Genomic DNA, 14589 nt, shown 5'->3' on the forward strand with positions numbered 1-14589 from the left:
ATTGAGGGTCTTGGATTTGGTCATCTCATCAGAGGATGTAAATATAAATGAGGTGTCAAATCATCCACCAATTGGTGGGAGTGACCATGAGGTGATTACCTGGGTGGTTGCCAGCAGTGCGAGGACCCCTGCGAGAAAAGGGTACGAGGGGGGGGGGGGATTATGAAGAGCTCAAGGAGACAGCTTGCAGGTGTAGCATGGAATGAGGAGTTAGCTGGAAAATAGATCAATGCAGCTCGGGGGATTTTCAAAAACTGTTTAGTAGATGCAATGTCTAAATCTATTCCAAGGGTGAGAAGGTTAAATAAGGTGGGTGTGAGATGGATGAATAAAGAGATTAAGCATACGATATAGAGAAAAAGGGCATTGTGGAGGCAGCATAAGAGAAGTGGAAATAACCAATTCCATGAGGTTTACAAAGACCAAGCAAGGAGGGTGACTTTGTTGGTGAGGGTAGCTAAAGACAGGTATGAACAGCAGTTGGCTAATGAAGCCAAAAAGAATCCTAACGAGTTCTTTCGATATGTATCCAGCAAAAGAAAGAATAATTATGGAAGGATGACATTGATTGGAGAAAATGGTATAAAGACAGCTGATGCAGAATGTGTGCTGGAGATACTTAATGAGTAGTTCATAAAGATCTTTCAATCTTGTGAATGTGACTTCATGAAGGAATTGAGAGCAGTTGATGATGGGGAGGAGAGACTGACTGTAGGTAGGGAGTGGTGTAAACTAGATGTTAATAAGGCTGTGGGACTTGATAATATATCACCACATATTCTGAAAGAATGTGCCAGGGAGTTGACACCTGCCTTGATATATTTTTTTAATATGAGTCTTGCAGTTGGTCGAGTTCCTAAGGAGTGGAAGGAGGGCAAGACTGTGCCATTTCATAAAGGAGGTGATAAAAGTCAGGCAAACTATAGGCCTAACTGTGTGTCAGGTATTGTGGTTAAGTTGTTGGAGAAGCTTGTGAGAACTAGGATCCAGAGTTGGGTAGACAACAATGGTATAATCTTTGATGGACAGCATGGATTTGCTAAAGGGAGGTCATGTTTTAGTAATCTACTTACTTATTACAATAAAGTGATTGCTTCCTTCGACAGAGGAAAGGGATACACAGTAATATACTTGGATTTTGCAAAGGCTTTTGATAGAGTACCTCATGATAGGTTGACAGTCAAACTAGAGCAGATGGAGTTTAGATATTAGATTGGTGCATTGGATTGGAGATTGGCTATCTGATAGGTATCAACAAGTTGTGTATGGGGGAGCGATATCCAGGAAAAGGAAAGTCACTAGTGGAGTGCCTCAGGGGTCTGTTTTAGGTCCATTACTGTTTAACTTGTATATTAATAATATCGGTGAAGATTTGGATGGAGATATTCAGTTGTTTGCAGATGATGCAAAGTTGGGACAAACCATGAAGTGTAGTGAAGATGTTGTGGCCTTACAGGAAGACTTGAATAGATTGAGTGATTGGGCATGGAAATGGGGATGTGAGTTCAATGTTACAAAATGTAAGGTTTTAAAATTTGGAAAACAAAGATGGGATGCAGAATTTATGCTTGGTGAGAATATATTGTTGGAGGTAGAGAAAATAAGAGATCTGGGGTGATAGTGGATAAGGATCTAAAATTTAGGGGACACATCGCCAAAATTGTGAAGACAACACAAAGGCTTCTGGGAATGATGCGGAGGACACTGACATGTAGAAGTAGGGAGATTCTTGTTCCATTGTATAAGGCTTTGATTAGGCCACACATGGACTATTGTGCCCAGATTTAGTCACCGGGTTTTCAGAAGGATGAAGAGATGTTGGAAAGGGGTCCAAAGGAGACTGACTAAGGTAGTTTCTGATCTCTGGAATGTTGAGTATGAGGAAAGATTGAGAAGATGTAATTTGTAGAGTCTGGTGGACAGGAGGACGAGGGGAGATATGATAGATGCCTACAAGTTGGTAAGGGGTAGTTATAGGATCAATGCTGCAGAAATTTTACAGAGAATAGTGGGAGATCAGGGAGAACCAGAGGTCATCCCTGGAAACTGTATAAACAGTGTGTGAATAGGGGAGTGATAGGCAGGTTTTTTTTCGTGCAGAGTTTTGAATGATTGGAATGCCTTGCCTGAGAATGTGGTGTTGTCTGCAAAGAGTTTGAATGTGTTTAAAACACGGTATGATGAGCTCTGTGTGTGTGTGTGATAAAAGGACCTCCCAGATGAGTCTTTGACTCCATGAGATCTTGGGGTGGTAATAATAATAATGTGTCAAAAATGTATCTAAGGTCATAAATCCAAATAGCAAACGTATTATCTGGATAGACAAATGATTGCTCTGAGTGTAGTTGTGCTAAGTGCTTGGTTTTCAAATTGTTCGATACAGAATTTAGTTAGTAGAGGTGAAATTGGGAAACCTATTTCAGTCCTATCAAGCTGTTTGTATATTTTTCCTTTCCATTAAAAATAATGAGAATGAAGTTTATGACAGAAAAAGAAAGCCACACAATAAAGTATGGCAATATTGATGTTTTAATTGAATTTCATTGTGTCATAGCTGAGAATGGTATGTAGTATTTGGTTGAGTTTTCAATTGTATACCAATTAATTTCTGTGTGTTTCTTTTTTGTGTTTCATTGATCCAAGATAAAATGGCAGGAAGAGTGAAATCAGTATGCTGATTTCACTCTTTTATTGCTGATTTTCATACCAAATTTATTACAACAGTTATTCAATTTACTCAAGAAGTCCTGCAGGCTTATGAGAAAGAATTGAGGAAGTCAGCAAGTTTGAGTACCTGGGATCCATTATGAATATGAAGAATTGCTTCAGAAGAAGATTAGGAATGGCTAAAACAACAGTCAGAGACTTGTCTAAAATCTGGAAGGATGGATCTATCTCCTTAGGGAAAAAAGTTGAGGATTTTGGATGCAGTTGTTTTTCCAACAGTGACTTATGGATGCGAGACCGGAACCTAAAGAAGTCAGATAAGAAAAGGATAGGTGCTTTTGAGATGTGGTGTTGCAGAAGGCTGTTGAGGATATCATATACTGAAAGGCATACAAATGAATGGATGTTAGAAAAGATCAGTAGAACTTTAATGCTCCTTAAGGATATTGACAGAAGAAAGTTAAAATATTTTGGACACATTGAAAGGATGGAAGATGGACTTCTCAGAACAGTAATAGAAGGTAAAGTTCCTGCTAGATATTCCTGGGTATCATCATTTAATATTAGTTTTGTTTTCCATATGTGAAACTACCTTCAGCTGATGCTTTCTGGTTCTTTTTCCATATACCTTCAAATTTAATTTCTTAAAATACCAAAATCTTCCTCGTTTATTTTGCCAGCCTGATTGACCGAATAGTCAGCGTACCCGCTTTCCAACCAACAGGATGCGGATTCATATCCCACTGTGGGCATGGATGAAGAAAAAGAGGGAGTGTTGGACTGTCAATGATATGGATGGCTGGTGTGCATGGAGTGACTGATCGTATAAGAGTTCAAGCCTCTAGAAAAGCATACAACAGGACTACATGGCGAGGCCTGGTGTGGCAAATCACCAAGCATCAGAGTGACCATATGGCATCTGTGGATACCCAGCGAACATATGATGATGGTATTAACAGGTTCAAGTAAGTGTACAATGCAACTGTAAAAGGGTGTTGGGCAGCTGCTGTTTGTGTTCCTGTAGGTTTAATAGAAAAAGGAGGAGGCATAATGGATACTAGTTCTGCTGAATAGTAATTGTGGAAATATATGTAAAAGAGACTCAATGCAGAAACTAATTGCCTATGTGACAGCAGCCAAAGAGAGGCTTTGAGAGACGAGTCATCAATCAACTAAATCCAAATCATTCCTGGAAGTTATGTAAAAGTGTAGTGAAGAAGTTGAAAATTTATTTATCACTAGGTTAGACTATATAATAGATTTAGTTTAATCCTTTATCCCAGTGAGAGCAAACAAAGTTTGCGCCTGAAAATATCTTCAGGACTAAATATAGTGTTGTACTATCTTATCCAGTAAGTAGTGCAACACCAAGGCAACTCGTGGCAAAGGTGGAGAAACTCCTTTGCCACGAGTTGCCTTGGTGTTGCACTACTTACTGGATAAGATAGTACAACACTATATTTAGTCCTGAAGATATTTTCAGGTGCAAACTTTGTTTGCTCTCACTGGGATAAAGGATTAAACTAAATCTATTATGTAGTGAAGAAGGGTGTGAGAAATAGATTCTTTATATGGAGAACTATCAGTAAATGGAATGCATTGCTAGATTGTGTTGTTAATGCAAGAAGTGTTAAGGATTTTAAGATACTATATGTTGTCAGTTGAATGAACCTCCCATGATGAGTCTGTTGACTCCATGGAGAGTGTAATAATAATAATAAAGAGGTTGCTGACAATCAGGAAAGAAAACAGTATTATTACACTATACGTCTCGATCAAACTATGCTTGGACCATCAGCTAAGTCCTTCTGATAACCCAGTTTATCGGATAGTGATGGTGATAATGAAACTCTGGAAAGGATTCATAGCCAGTTTACTAAAGTAATATCTGAAATGTGGATTGCTGGTTATGGATGATAGAGGATGGGAAAGCAATGCAATCGGTTCTTTTTCTTTAGTATTATTTTGATTATAAAGTAAAACTTTTTTTTAATGAAGGAAAAAAAAAAAAAAATGTATGATATTAAATAAGTGGTGGCTAGTAAGCTCATCTATAATTCGTGAAGTTATTTAACCTCCTGTACTTCACAGAAACAAAGTCCAGTTTGGTAATTTTTTTTCTTCTCACTTATTTCTCCATTTAGCTCTTCTATCATATAGCTCTTTATTTCCAACAAGAGTCCAATTTGGGATAGAATTATTTAGTATGAATAATTATTCTTGACACTAATACAATAATATTTAATTTCATCAAGCAACATCTTTGAACACTAAAAAACACACGTACTAACCACAGTGATAAGTTTTAATACGTAAATATTTCATCCCAAGTATCTTGGGACATCCTCAGTACAGTAATTCAAACAATACTAGGAATAAGATACAGTTAGGGCACATGATTACAATGGAATCCCAATATGTGCAGTAGCGTGTTATAGAATTAAATTAAAATATAACTGAAAAAAAAAAAAGATAACATATAAAGAGATTATGTTACACAATTTTGTATGACAATTTCCCATACTTTAGGAAAAGCAAGAACGTCATCACGGTTTAAATTTGGTCTGTGTAGTAGGGCTTCAGCACTTTATATAAAGTGCTGAAGTTTTGTCATTTCCTAATGGATCCTATGGTTTGGGTTTTCAACTCTGTGTTGAGCGAGGCCATATTTCTGCGGGTTGAAAAGACGAATGTGGTCCTGATGTTCAGAAATGCATTTCTGAACAGATCTACCTATCTGTCCATAATAAGACAACTTGCAGGAGCATGGGACCTCATACATGCCAGGTAACATCAGAGGTGAGATGTTTGTCTTTAGGAGAAAGTAACAAGTTATAGATCTGGTTGATGGGTTTGTAGGTCGCAGCAAGATTGTATTTTTTCATAATTTTTGAAAGACGTTCAGAGATGCCTTTGACATAAGGTATGGGAATCTATGGGCTCCTTCTTGTCTAGGTTGATGTGTGCGGAAGTGACTGATGATTTTTTTGAGTTGTTTTAAGATTGTATCCATTTAGTATGGCTGTATTTTTGATTATTTCTAATTCTTGGTTTAGAGATTCTTCAGAAGAGCAGAATCCGTGTTCTCTGGTAACTAATGATTTAATGATGCCAAATTTTTGAGATGGATGATGAGAGGAAGAATTGTGAATGTAGTGACCTGAAAATGTAGGCTTGCGATAGACAGACATGGCGATGGAACCATCTTTTCTTTGAATGTGTAAATCCAGAAAGGATACCCTGTGGAGATTCTTTTTCTAATAAAGCTGATGTGAGGGTGAAGAAAGTTTATTTTATCTAGAAACAGGTATAATTCTTGTTCAGAATGATCCCAGACTGCAAAGACATCGTCAACATATCGTAGCCAAATTTCTGGTTTGGGTTCAAATCTTGATAAAATAGATAAAAATCTTGATAACTTGTAAGAGGAAGGAACAGGAATGGGGTCTTCCTTATCGCCAAACTTAGCAAACCTGTTTCTGGAATTTGAAGGGGGAAAAAAAATTTCTCATTTGAACCCAAACCAAAAATTTAGCTACGATATGTCGACGACGTCTTTGCCGTCTGGGTTCATTCCGAACAAGAATTACACCTGTTTCTAGATAAAATAAACCTTCTTCACCCTCGCATCAGCTTTACACTAGAAAAAGAATCTCCACTAGGTAACTCCTTTCTGGATTTACACATTCAAAGAAAAGAAGATGGTTCCATCGCCACGTCTGTCTGTCACAAGCCTACATTTTCAAGTCGCTATATTCACAATTCTTCCACTCATCATCCATTTCAAAAATTTGGCATCATTAAATCATTAGTTACCAGAGCACACAGATTTTGCTCCTCTGAAGAATCTCTAAACCAAGAATTAGAAATAATCAAAAATACAGCCATACTAAATGGATACAATCTTAAAACAACTCAAAAAAATCATCAGTCACTTTCGCACACATCAATCTAGACAAGAAGGAGCACATAGATTCCCATACCTTATGTCAAAGGCATCTCCGAACATCTTTCAAAAACCCATCATCCAGATCTATAACTTGTTACCTTCTCCTAAAAACAAACTCTCACCTCTGATGTTACCTGGCATGTATGAGGTCCCATGCTCCTGCAAGTTGTCTTACTATGGACAGACAGGTAGATCTGTTCAGAAACGCATTTTGGAACATCAGGACCACATTCGTCTTTATATAAACGTTTATATAAAGAAAGTGCTGAAGTCCTAATTTAAACTCTAATAACGTTCTTGCTATTCCTAAAGTATGGGAAATTGTCATACAAAATTGTATGACAATTTCCCATACTTTGTATGGGAAATTGTAAAATAATCTCTTTATAAAATAATCAAAATTGTAACATAATCTCTTTATATATGTTATCTTTTTTTTTTTCTTTTTCCAGTTATATTTTAATTTAATGCTATAACACGCTACGGCACACATATTGGGATTCCATTGTAATCATGCGCCCTAACTTTATGTTATTCCTAGTATTGTTTGAATTATTGTAATTCAAATTGTGTCCCAAGATACTTGGGATGAAATATTTACGTATTAAAACTTATCACTATGGTTAGTATGTGTGTTTTTGAGTGATGAATTCACCACAGATTTCATTGTGTTAAAAAAAATTTTTTTTTTAAATCTTTGAAATCTAAAATAAACATATCAATAATGTTTTACAGCTGCAAAGACAGGCATGATCATATAATAAAATTATACCTGCATCATATTTCTAGTTCCATTTGATAGTCCAGAAGTTGTTTCTTGTTTAAAACTAACTTTGGTCTCCATCACTTCTAGTCTTTCTAACAATGAAAATTTCAAAGTGTTCTCTACATTGAAGAAAAAATAAATTCATAAAAATTGGAAATATAAATAAAAAAAAGAACATTTTCATTATATACTACATAAAATATCTTCATGTTTGTATAAATATAGAGATTAAATTGTTTATTGGGTATGAGATCTAAAAAATTATAGAGAAGAGTCTGTATTTAACTACTTCACTTAAACAGCATGAGAATTAATCTACTTCAAAGGATTTTCTTTTCATATTTAAACACTTGTTCTTGATCCTGCTATTACAAAGGATCTTTCATATATACATTTTACAGTATAACTGAATTTAAGCTTCCTTGTTGCATTTTATAAATTGTCAATATCAAATCTTCTTACCTTTGGGCTTTCTCTTAAAATGAAAAAAGACACGATGCAATTGTTTGGTGAATAAAGAGAGTTTTGTTCTAGAATATTCTGGCCAAAGAATGCTGAACAAGTTGGGAGATGAATGATTGAAGTATTGTTATCATGAGGTTTCATGCACCAAAGTCACACTGATGAATGAAAAACCTCAAAAACAGCTATCAGATGCATTGCAAGAACACGAACTGCCACAAAAATTTGATTTTTGTGGATATTTATGGTATACTTGTTGTGCAATTTAAAACTTTCATATGGTAATATTGATTAATAGCTGGCTTGACCTGGTGGAATGAATTCTCTATTATTATTTTTTCTCTCAGGTATCTCTCTACACAGAGTCAAAAACTCTTTGTGGGAGACCTGTACTAACTTATTCACACAATACCTACATTACATCTTGATCTTGTTCACCAACTGAAGGATATACAATCACCTCTAGTAATCCATTCTGCCCTACTTCCTACCATATACTGAAACAAAAAGTCATCAGTGTCAATCCTATAATATCATTTTAATAATTTATATGCTTGCATCATATCCCATCTTTTCTGCCTATTAACTAGCCTCAGTAATCCACAGACTTTCAATTCTATTCTCACAGGAAGAGCATTCCAAAGACCTTTCACAACTTAGTCACTTGTGTTTAAATCCTCTCCACCATTTCCATGTTTCAACAAAACTAAGCAACGACATCTATGCACAGTAATCTAAACATGGACTTATCAAAGCTTTATAAACAGAAATAATAACTTCATTATCTCAGTTTCTAGTGCATCCTTCTTCAAGTAATCTGATGAGCTGTTCTGGACACCTGTGCGATATGCACTATAGACTTTAACTCTTTGTCCACAACATGCCCAAACTCTATCCTTTGACCACATTGCCAACCTATTTAAGTCATCCTACAGGATCTCTATATCATCTTCATTCACTAGTGCTCTTTCCAGTTTTGCATCATCAGCAAAAACTGTATATTTCCCCTTAAATAATTTCACTGATGTATAAATTAAATACAGAGCCCTGAAGTGCACAATTGTTCTCCCATTGCTTGGATTTAGTTCCTCCATATACTATTCTTTGATGTCTGTCCATCAGCCACTCTCTTATCCATATCACCAGCTTCATATTCAATCCCTTCATAGCCATGTGGTATTCTGTTGAAAGCCTTAGCAAGGTCTAGCAAACTCACTATCTAGCCATTTCCTTTATTCAAGTCAATTGTTGCTTTATTATAAAAGCAAGCATATTATTAAGACAAGACTAATACTTTCACTAAACTACACTACTCCCAGAAGAGTACTATATTCTTTTCTATCCATTTCTGAATACTTTATTGACTTATCCAATATCTTAATCACCACTCCAAAGATACTAATTAGTCTGTAATTTGCTACCTCCCTTGGAGCCTCCTTTATGCTACCAAACTATTTTATCTCTTTTCACTCCCTGGCAATTTCCCAGAGTTGAGAATTAAAACAGCTTGATCAGAGGATCCATGGATGTATTTGCATTAAGGTTCTAAAATATCCAAAGCACCTCCAATTCATCTATCCCTATTCTCACATTTGTCAGTGTCACATCTGGTATGGCAATATCTCCACCTATACAGTTTACACTTGCAAAACGATCACTCAAGAACTCAAGTACAGTTGAGAACAACGCAGGTGTTAGGGGCACTGACCCCCCCCCACACACACACACATTGTTCAAAAAATCTGTATATAACTTTTGACTCCCCCAAAACTTAACTACTAATAGCCTACCATTGACTGGAAGCCTTACTGATAACATAAACAGTCGATTAACACATATTTTGTAAGGTATGTATGCATTATATATTATATTCTTACAATAAAGTAAGCTACAGAAAAGAAAATGCTATTACAGAAAATCATATGGAAGTGAAAATACATTTACAGTACTGTATTTATTGATTTTGTAAGTTTACATAGTCTTATTTACAAGATGAATCATATGTCTGTCAGTACCTACATAAATATTATTATTATCCAGACCTCTGGAGTCAAAAGACTCATCGCGGGAGGTGTCCTTCCTAGGAAACACAAATCTATCAAGACTGATCATGAGAGGTCCCTCCTAGAAAACACAAAGTCTATCATACCATTCCTTAAACTCATTGACCATTCTTGCTCTAACTACTCGCTCAGGCAATTCATTCCATGGTTCAACCACCCTCCATGCAAAGAAACCACTCCTCACTCTCTTGCTCATAGCTTCCTTTCGTAACTTCTAGGGATGGCCTCTTGTCATCGCTCCTTCCAGCCGTTCCACCAAGTGAAAGAGCTCCCCAATGTCTACCCTGTAACTGCCTCTCAATAGTATAAAAGTCTTGATTGTATCACCTCTCCTTCTTCTATCTACCAAACTCTGCAGTCCACATTCCTGCAGTCGATCCTCGTAACTGACATTGTACAGTCCTGAAACTCTATCATTCTATTAAAATATGACTCGAGTAACATTCGCTGAATATCTTCAACATCTGATGGATTATCCTGTCAATATATTTTTCCAGTCATTTTCAATGGTAAATAAATAAATAAATAAAACTAAACTAATACTACACGAACATCAGAGTTTGAGGTATCTCTCAGATACAATTTATTATCAAATTATTATTATTATTATTATGTGACACCTCCAGGGAGTCCAACAACTCATCGAGGGAGAGTGTGACAACAGCATCGAACGAATGGTTCCCTTCTAACTACTAACCATGCTCAAACTTGCTTAACTTTTTGCAAGCCATTAGTAGAAGATGCTCTACCAATCGACCAACCTTATCACACACCTCTACATAACACGTGTTAAACCAAACTGACTTCAATTTTCTAGCAAATAACGCTTTCAGCGAATTTTTTCTGCGATGATTTTTCTTGCAATAAATTTCCCTCTCAATGAATTTTCCCCGCAATCAATTTTCCCACGATGAATTGTTGGTGATGAATTGTCCGTGAACCAAATCTTACTCCTTTGATTAATTCAAATATACCAATCAAATATAGCATTCTCCTTTATTGTTTTGTAATATATCTTAAACACATTGTCTCCCACTCTGCACCGATTTGGTTACAATTAACTGCATTAGACCAATTACAATGAGCACTGATGTGCTATACACTCTTGAAAAACTTTCATACATCAATAAAAATGCAATCATAGGGTCAAACTGATGTGAATTTTGTAACGCGAGTTGCATAAGCTATGACAGTACATCCAACCGAAATGGGCATGCGCTGCCACTGATATATAATTATATCTCATACACCAAAGATTTGGTACTGCCATATGTGAACACTGGCTCAAGCTTGTGCACACTGTTCATTCTTATACTTTGCAAAAAAGTTAAAACCCTGTACAGTGTGCACAGAGCTTGAGCCAGTGTGTGGGGTCATTACCCAGACCGGTTTCAACCTTTTTTGAGGTCTCCTCAGTGAGTAGCTAGACCCTAAATACCAAGGTTTTAGTAATACAGAGCCTTATCAACTTTACCTATACAAGTTGCTAGTATGGATTTTTATTTTTAATAAAAATCTCTGGAGGAGATATATATGAAAATGAATTTTTAACTTGGGGATATTGTATATTAGGATAACCAAGTAATTTTATAAGCTTCGTTATTTTTACTCCTAATCCAAGTTAAAAATTCATTTTCATCTATATCTCCTCCAGATATTTTTATTAAAAATAAAAACACCTTGTAGCAACTTGTATAGGTAAAGTTGATAAGGCTCTGTATTATTAAATACAGAGCCTTATCAACTAAATTCACTTATCAAGTTATCAACTGTATTACTAAATACAGAGCCTTATTATCTCATAAAAAATCTTGGTATTTAGGGTCTAGCTACTCACTGAGGAGACCTCAAAAAAGGTTGAAACCGGTCTGGGTAGTGACCCCACCCATAATGTATTGCAGTATACATCTTTTAGTGAGATGTGCTTTACATTATGGGAAATACTAAGAATAGTGATCAGAGCTTTACCCACCTTTACAATGAGTTGCCCTGGTGTTGTACCATCTTTAGACTTGAACTATGTTTCAGGCGTAAACTTAACTGTTTGCTTACTTGGGATTAGGAGTAAAAATAACCAAGCTTATAAAATTACTTGGTTATCCTGATATACAATATCCCCAAGTTAAAAATTCATTTTCATATATATATATATATATATGCATCTCATAAACTAAATAGTGTGTCACTAATAAAACAGAAGTTCGAAAAGGTCCAAATACATCCGCACATATGGCTATTAGTTAAATTTTATTCGGCATCACTTTCTGACAGTAACTACATTCTTTTGTGTGAGACTGGAATTAAATCACTTTCATCACTTGAAACACTTTGGCCATCCTGTTCATACTGCAATGGTGCAATATTTTTTTACATAAAAGGAACTAAATTAGCACTAATTTCCAATAATTCTAAAGTTTTTTTAATTTTAGCACAAACTGTAATTAACTGCTGAAATCCTGTTTTGACTAGATCTTTGTGTAATTCTTCATATTGCACTGTACATGACTTCAGTTTATGTTTAAACTGTTCAGCTCATTCAGTATTTGATCATGTGTGAGAAAATGACTTTGCAATTTTACTAGCCATTTGAAGCCCTTCTTTAATTGATCCTGCAGTGATCTCTTTATCACCATCATCATCACATCACTTTTTTCATTTTCATCAAGATTCTCAAGGACAGCTTCTATTATTTTGTCATCACTAACAGCCTTGTCAACCATCAGTTCAATAAATGCACACAAAAAATCATCAAAGCCTTCTCTGCCAATTGCATATGCTAATCTGATGATATTGGGATATTCAGGTGTATACAAAGGTACAGGGTTTTACTTTTTCACACATTCTGGCCAAGTAGCTTTCCAGAATGCATTTAAAGTTAATGATTTCAATTCTGATAACACCAACTTAGCGCATTTGATGCAATCCAGAAGAGAAAATTTCTTCCTCACATCAATAACTGTCAGTAAATTATTCTTATCTAGTTTATCCAAAATGTATTGGAATATTTTTTGTTATGTAGTAAGTTTTACAGGTAGCGATCACATTCTGGTCTAGTAGTTGTCTTAAGGAGATGTTGTATTAGGCGGCAGAAAACAAAATTCCACATTCGGGTGTTCTAAAACAGGATGGACAGGCACATTATCTATGACCAATAAAACTTTCACGTCCAGATTTTTTTCCATGCAATAGCATTTAACTTCTAGAATATGTTCATCAATGAGCAAAAAATTGATGGAACCATTCATTAAAAATTTCTTTTGTAACCCAACCTTTTTTATTTGCCTTCCAGCGCACTGGTAATGTGTTGAATATCCACACCTTTCATTTCCTGCGGTTTTAGGGATCGATTAATGAGTAATGGTTTTAATATACGATCTTCTGAAGCATTGCTGCAAAATAATAGAGTCACACAATTCCTTAGCTGGTTTAAAGCCACCAACACTTTTTTTGTGATTTTGCTATATAAGTTCTAGTTTGCATTTGCCTACATTCTGTAGCGTAGAGTAATTTCTGATATTTAAAACATTAAAACGGGGGGGGGTCCCAAAATTCAAGTTTAAGTACATATGTACCATACTAGAAAATTATAATTATAATGGAAATACTCTTTTTAACAGAACTGAATTCAAACAGAAATTTTAAAAATAAGTGCCATTTGAACCATGTTAAATCAAAATATACAGTAAAAAAATAGAATTGCTTTTGTTTTCTAAACCGTGTTATTTCAAAAAAAAGCTGTGTAAAAAAGAGAATTAACTGTATATTTCTAATTTTTTCTGAAGAATTTTAGCACACAGAATAGTAATGTAACTTTGTGGCTCCATTAAGGATTATTTTTTTGGACGTCTGTACCAGAGTCTATGGACCCAACATGAAAGGATCCCTTAACTGACATAACTATCATAGGTTTAATGCTGAATTCATGATTTCATTCAATAAAGAAGTAATGCCAGCAACTATGCTCATATCATAAGAAAAAAATTTACAGTTAACTTTTATTCAGCTTCTGGGAATGAATCCTTGTTCTTTCTTCCCCCTCTCTCTCTGTGTCTACTTGCCATATTCAAAGCCTGTTTTCCCTTTTATCTTCATAATCAACATTCAAAAGGCAGGATAGTATCTTGGTTACATTCCCTTGAAATTGCTTCAACAATCTCCTCATCTCCATAATGCCAAGGTGATATGGGAAATGGTCTTGAGGATTACAAGGGGAATGTTTCTAATATCTCTGCATATTACAGTAAATCTGTTTTGTAATCTCCAGCCAGGCTGGATAATTAGTGTATCTGCTCCCTAACCAACAGGTTGAGAGTGAATTTTACATGTTGCACTTTAATAGAATAATTTCTAGCCCAAAGAGAAATAATTAAACAACAAGTTTAATCAATTTCAATATTTCTTCTCAGTCACTGAAACATCATCAGGAATACAATGTTAAAATTGTATTAATGCATACAAGAAACAATAAGTGGAAGAAATGAAGAACCACCCATAAAGGGCACCCCCCTCTATGGGTACTGTTGGCCAGCCTTAGATGTTGGGTGGGAGGCCTAAGAATTAATGTATACCAAATTTTGGGAAATTTAATATAACCATATTAAGATTAGGCTGGTTTTTTAAGTTTGCTGCAGATTCCAAAAAGAGTCTTTCAAGTTTGTATTTGTTGCAGTGGAGCATGGTGG

General features: G+C 35.5%; 1 protein-coding gene across 3 annotated transcripts in view; it reads right to left on the reverse strand.

Moving 5' to 3' along the window:
* The window catches only part of LOC150105342 (calmodulin-binding transcription activator 1-like), a 1067501-nt gene that overhangs the window by 266524 nt on the left and 786388 nt on the right, over positions 1–14589 (reverse strand). For all 3 annotated transcript variants that reach the window (XM_090394729.1, XM_090394728.1, XM_090394730.1), the window contains one exon: positions 7389–7501. In XM_090394729.1, coding sequence (XP_090250855.1) covers positions 7389–7501 — 113 coding nt within the window. The remainder of the gene's footprint in view (positions 1–7388; positions 7502–14589) is intronic.

Source organism: Typopeltis vanoorti, chromosome 6, assembly GCF_054136105.1.
Source record: "Typopeltis vanoorti isolate ZY-2024b chromosome 6, IOZ_Tvanoo_1.0, whole genome shotgun sequence".
Lineage (NCBI taxonomy): Eukaryota > Metazoa > Arthropoda > Arachnida > Uropygi > Thelyphonidae > Typopeltis > Typopeltis vanoorti.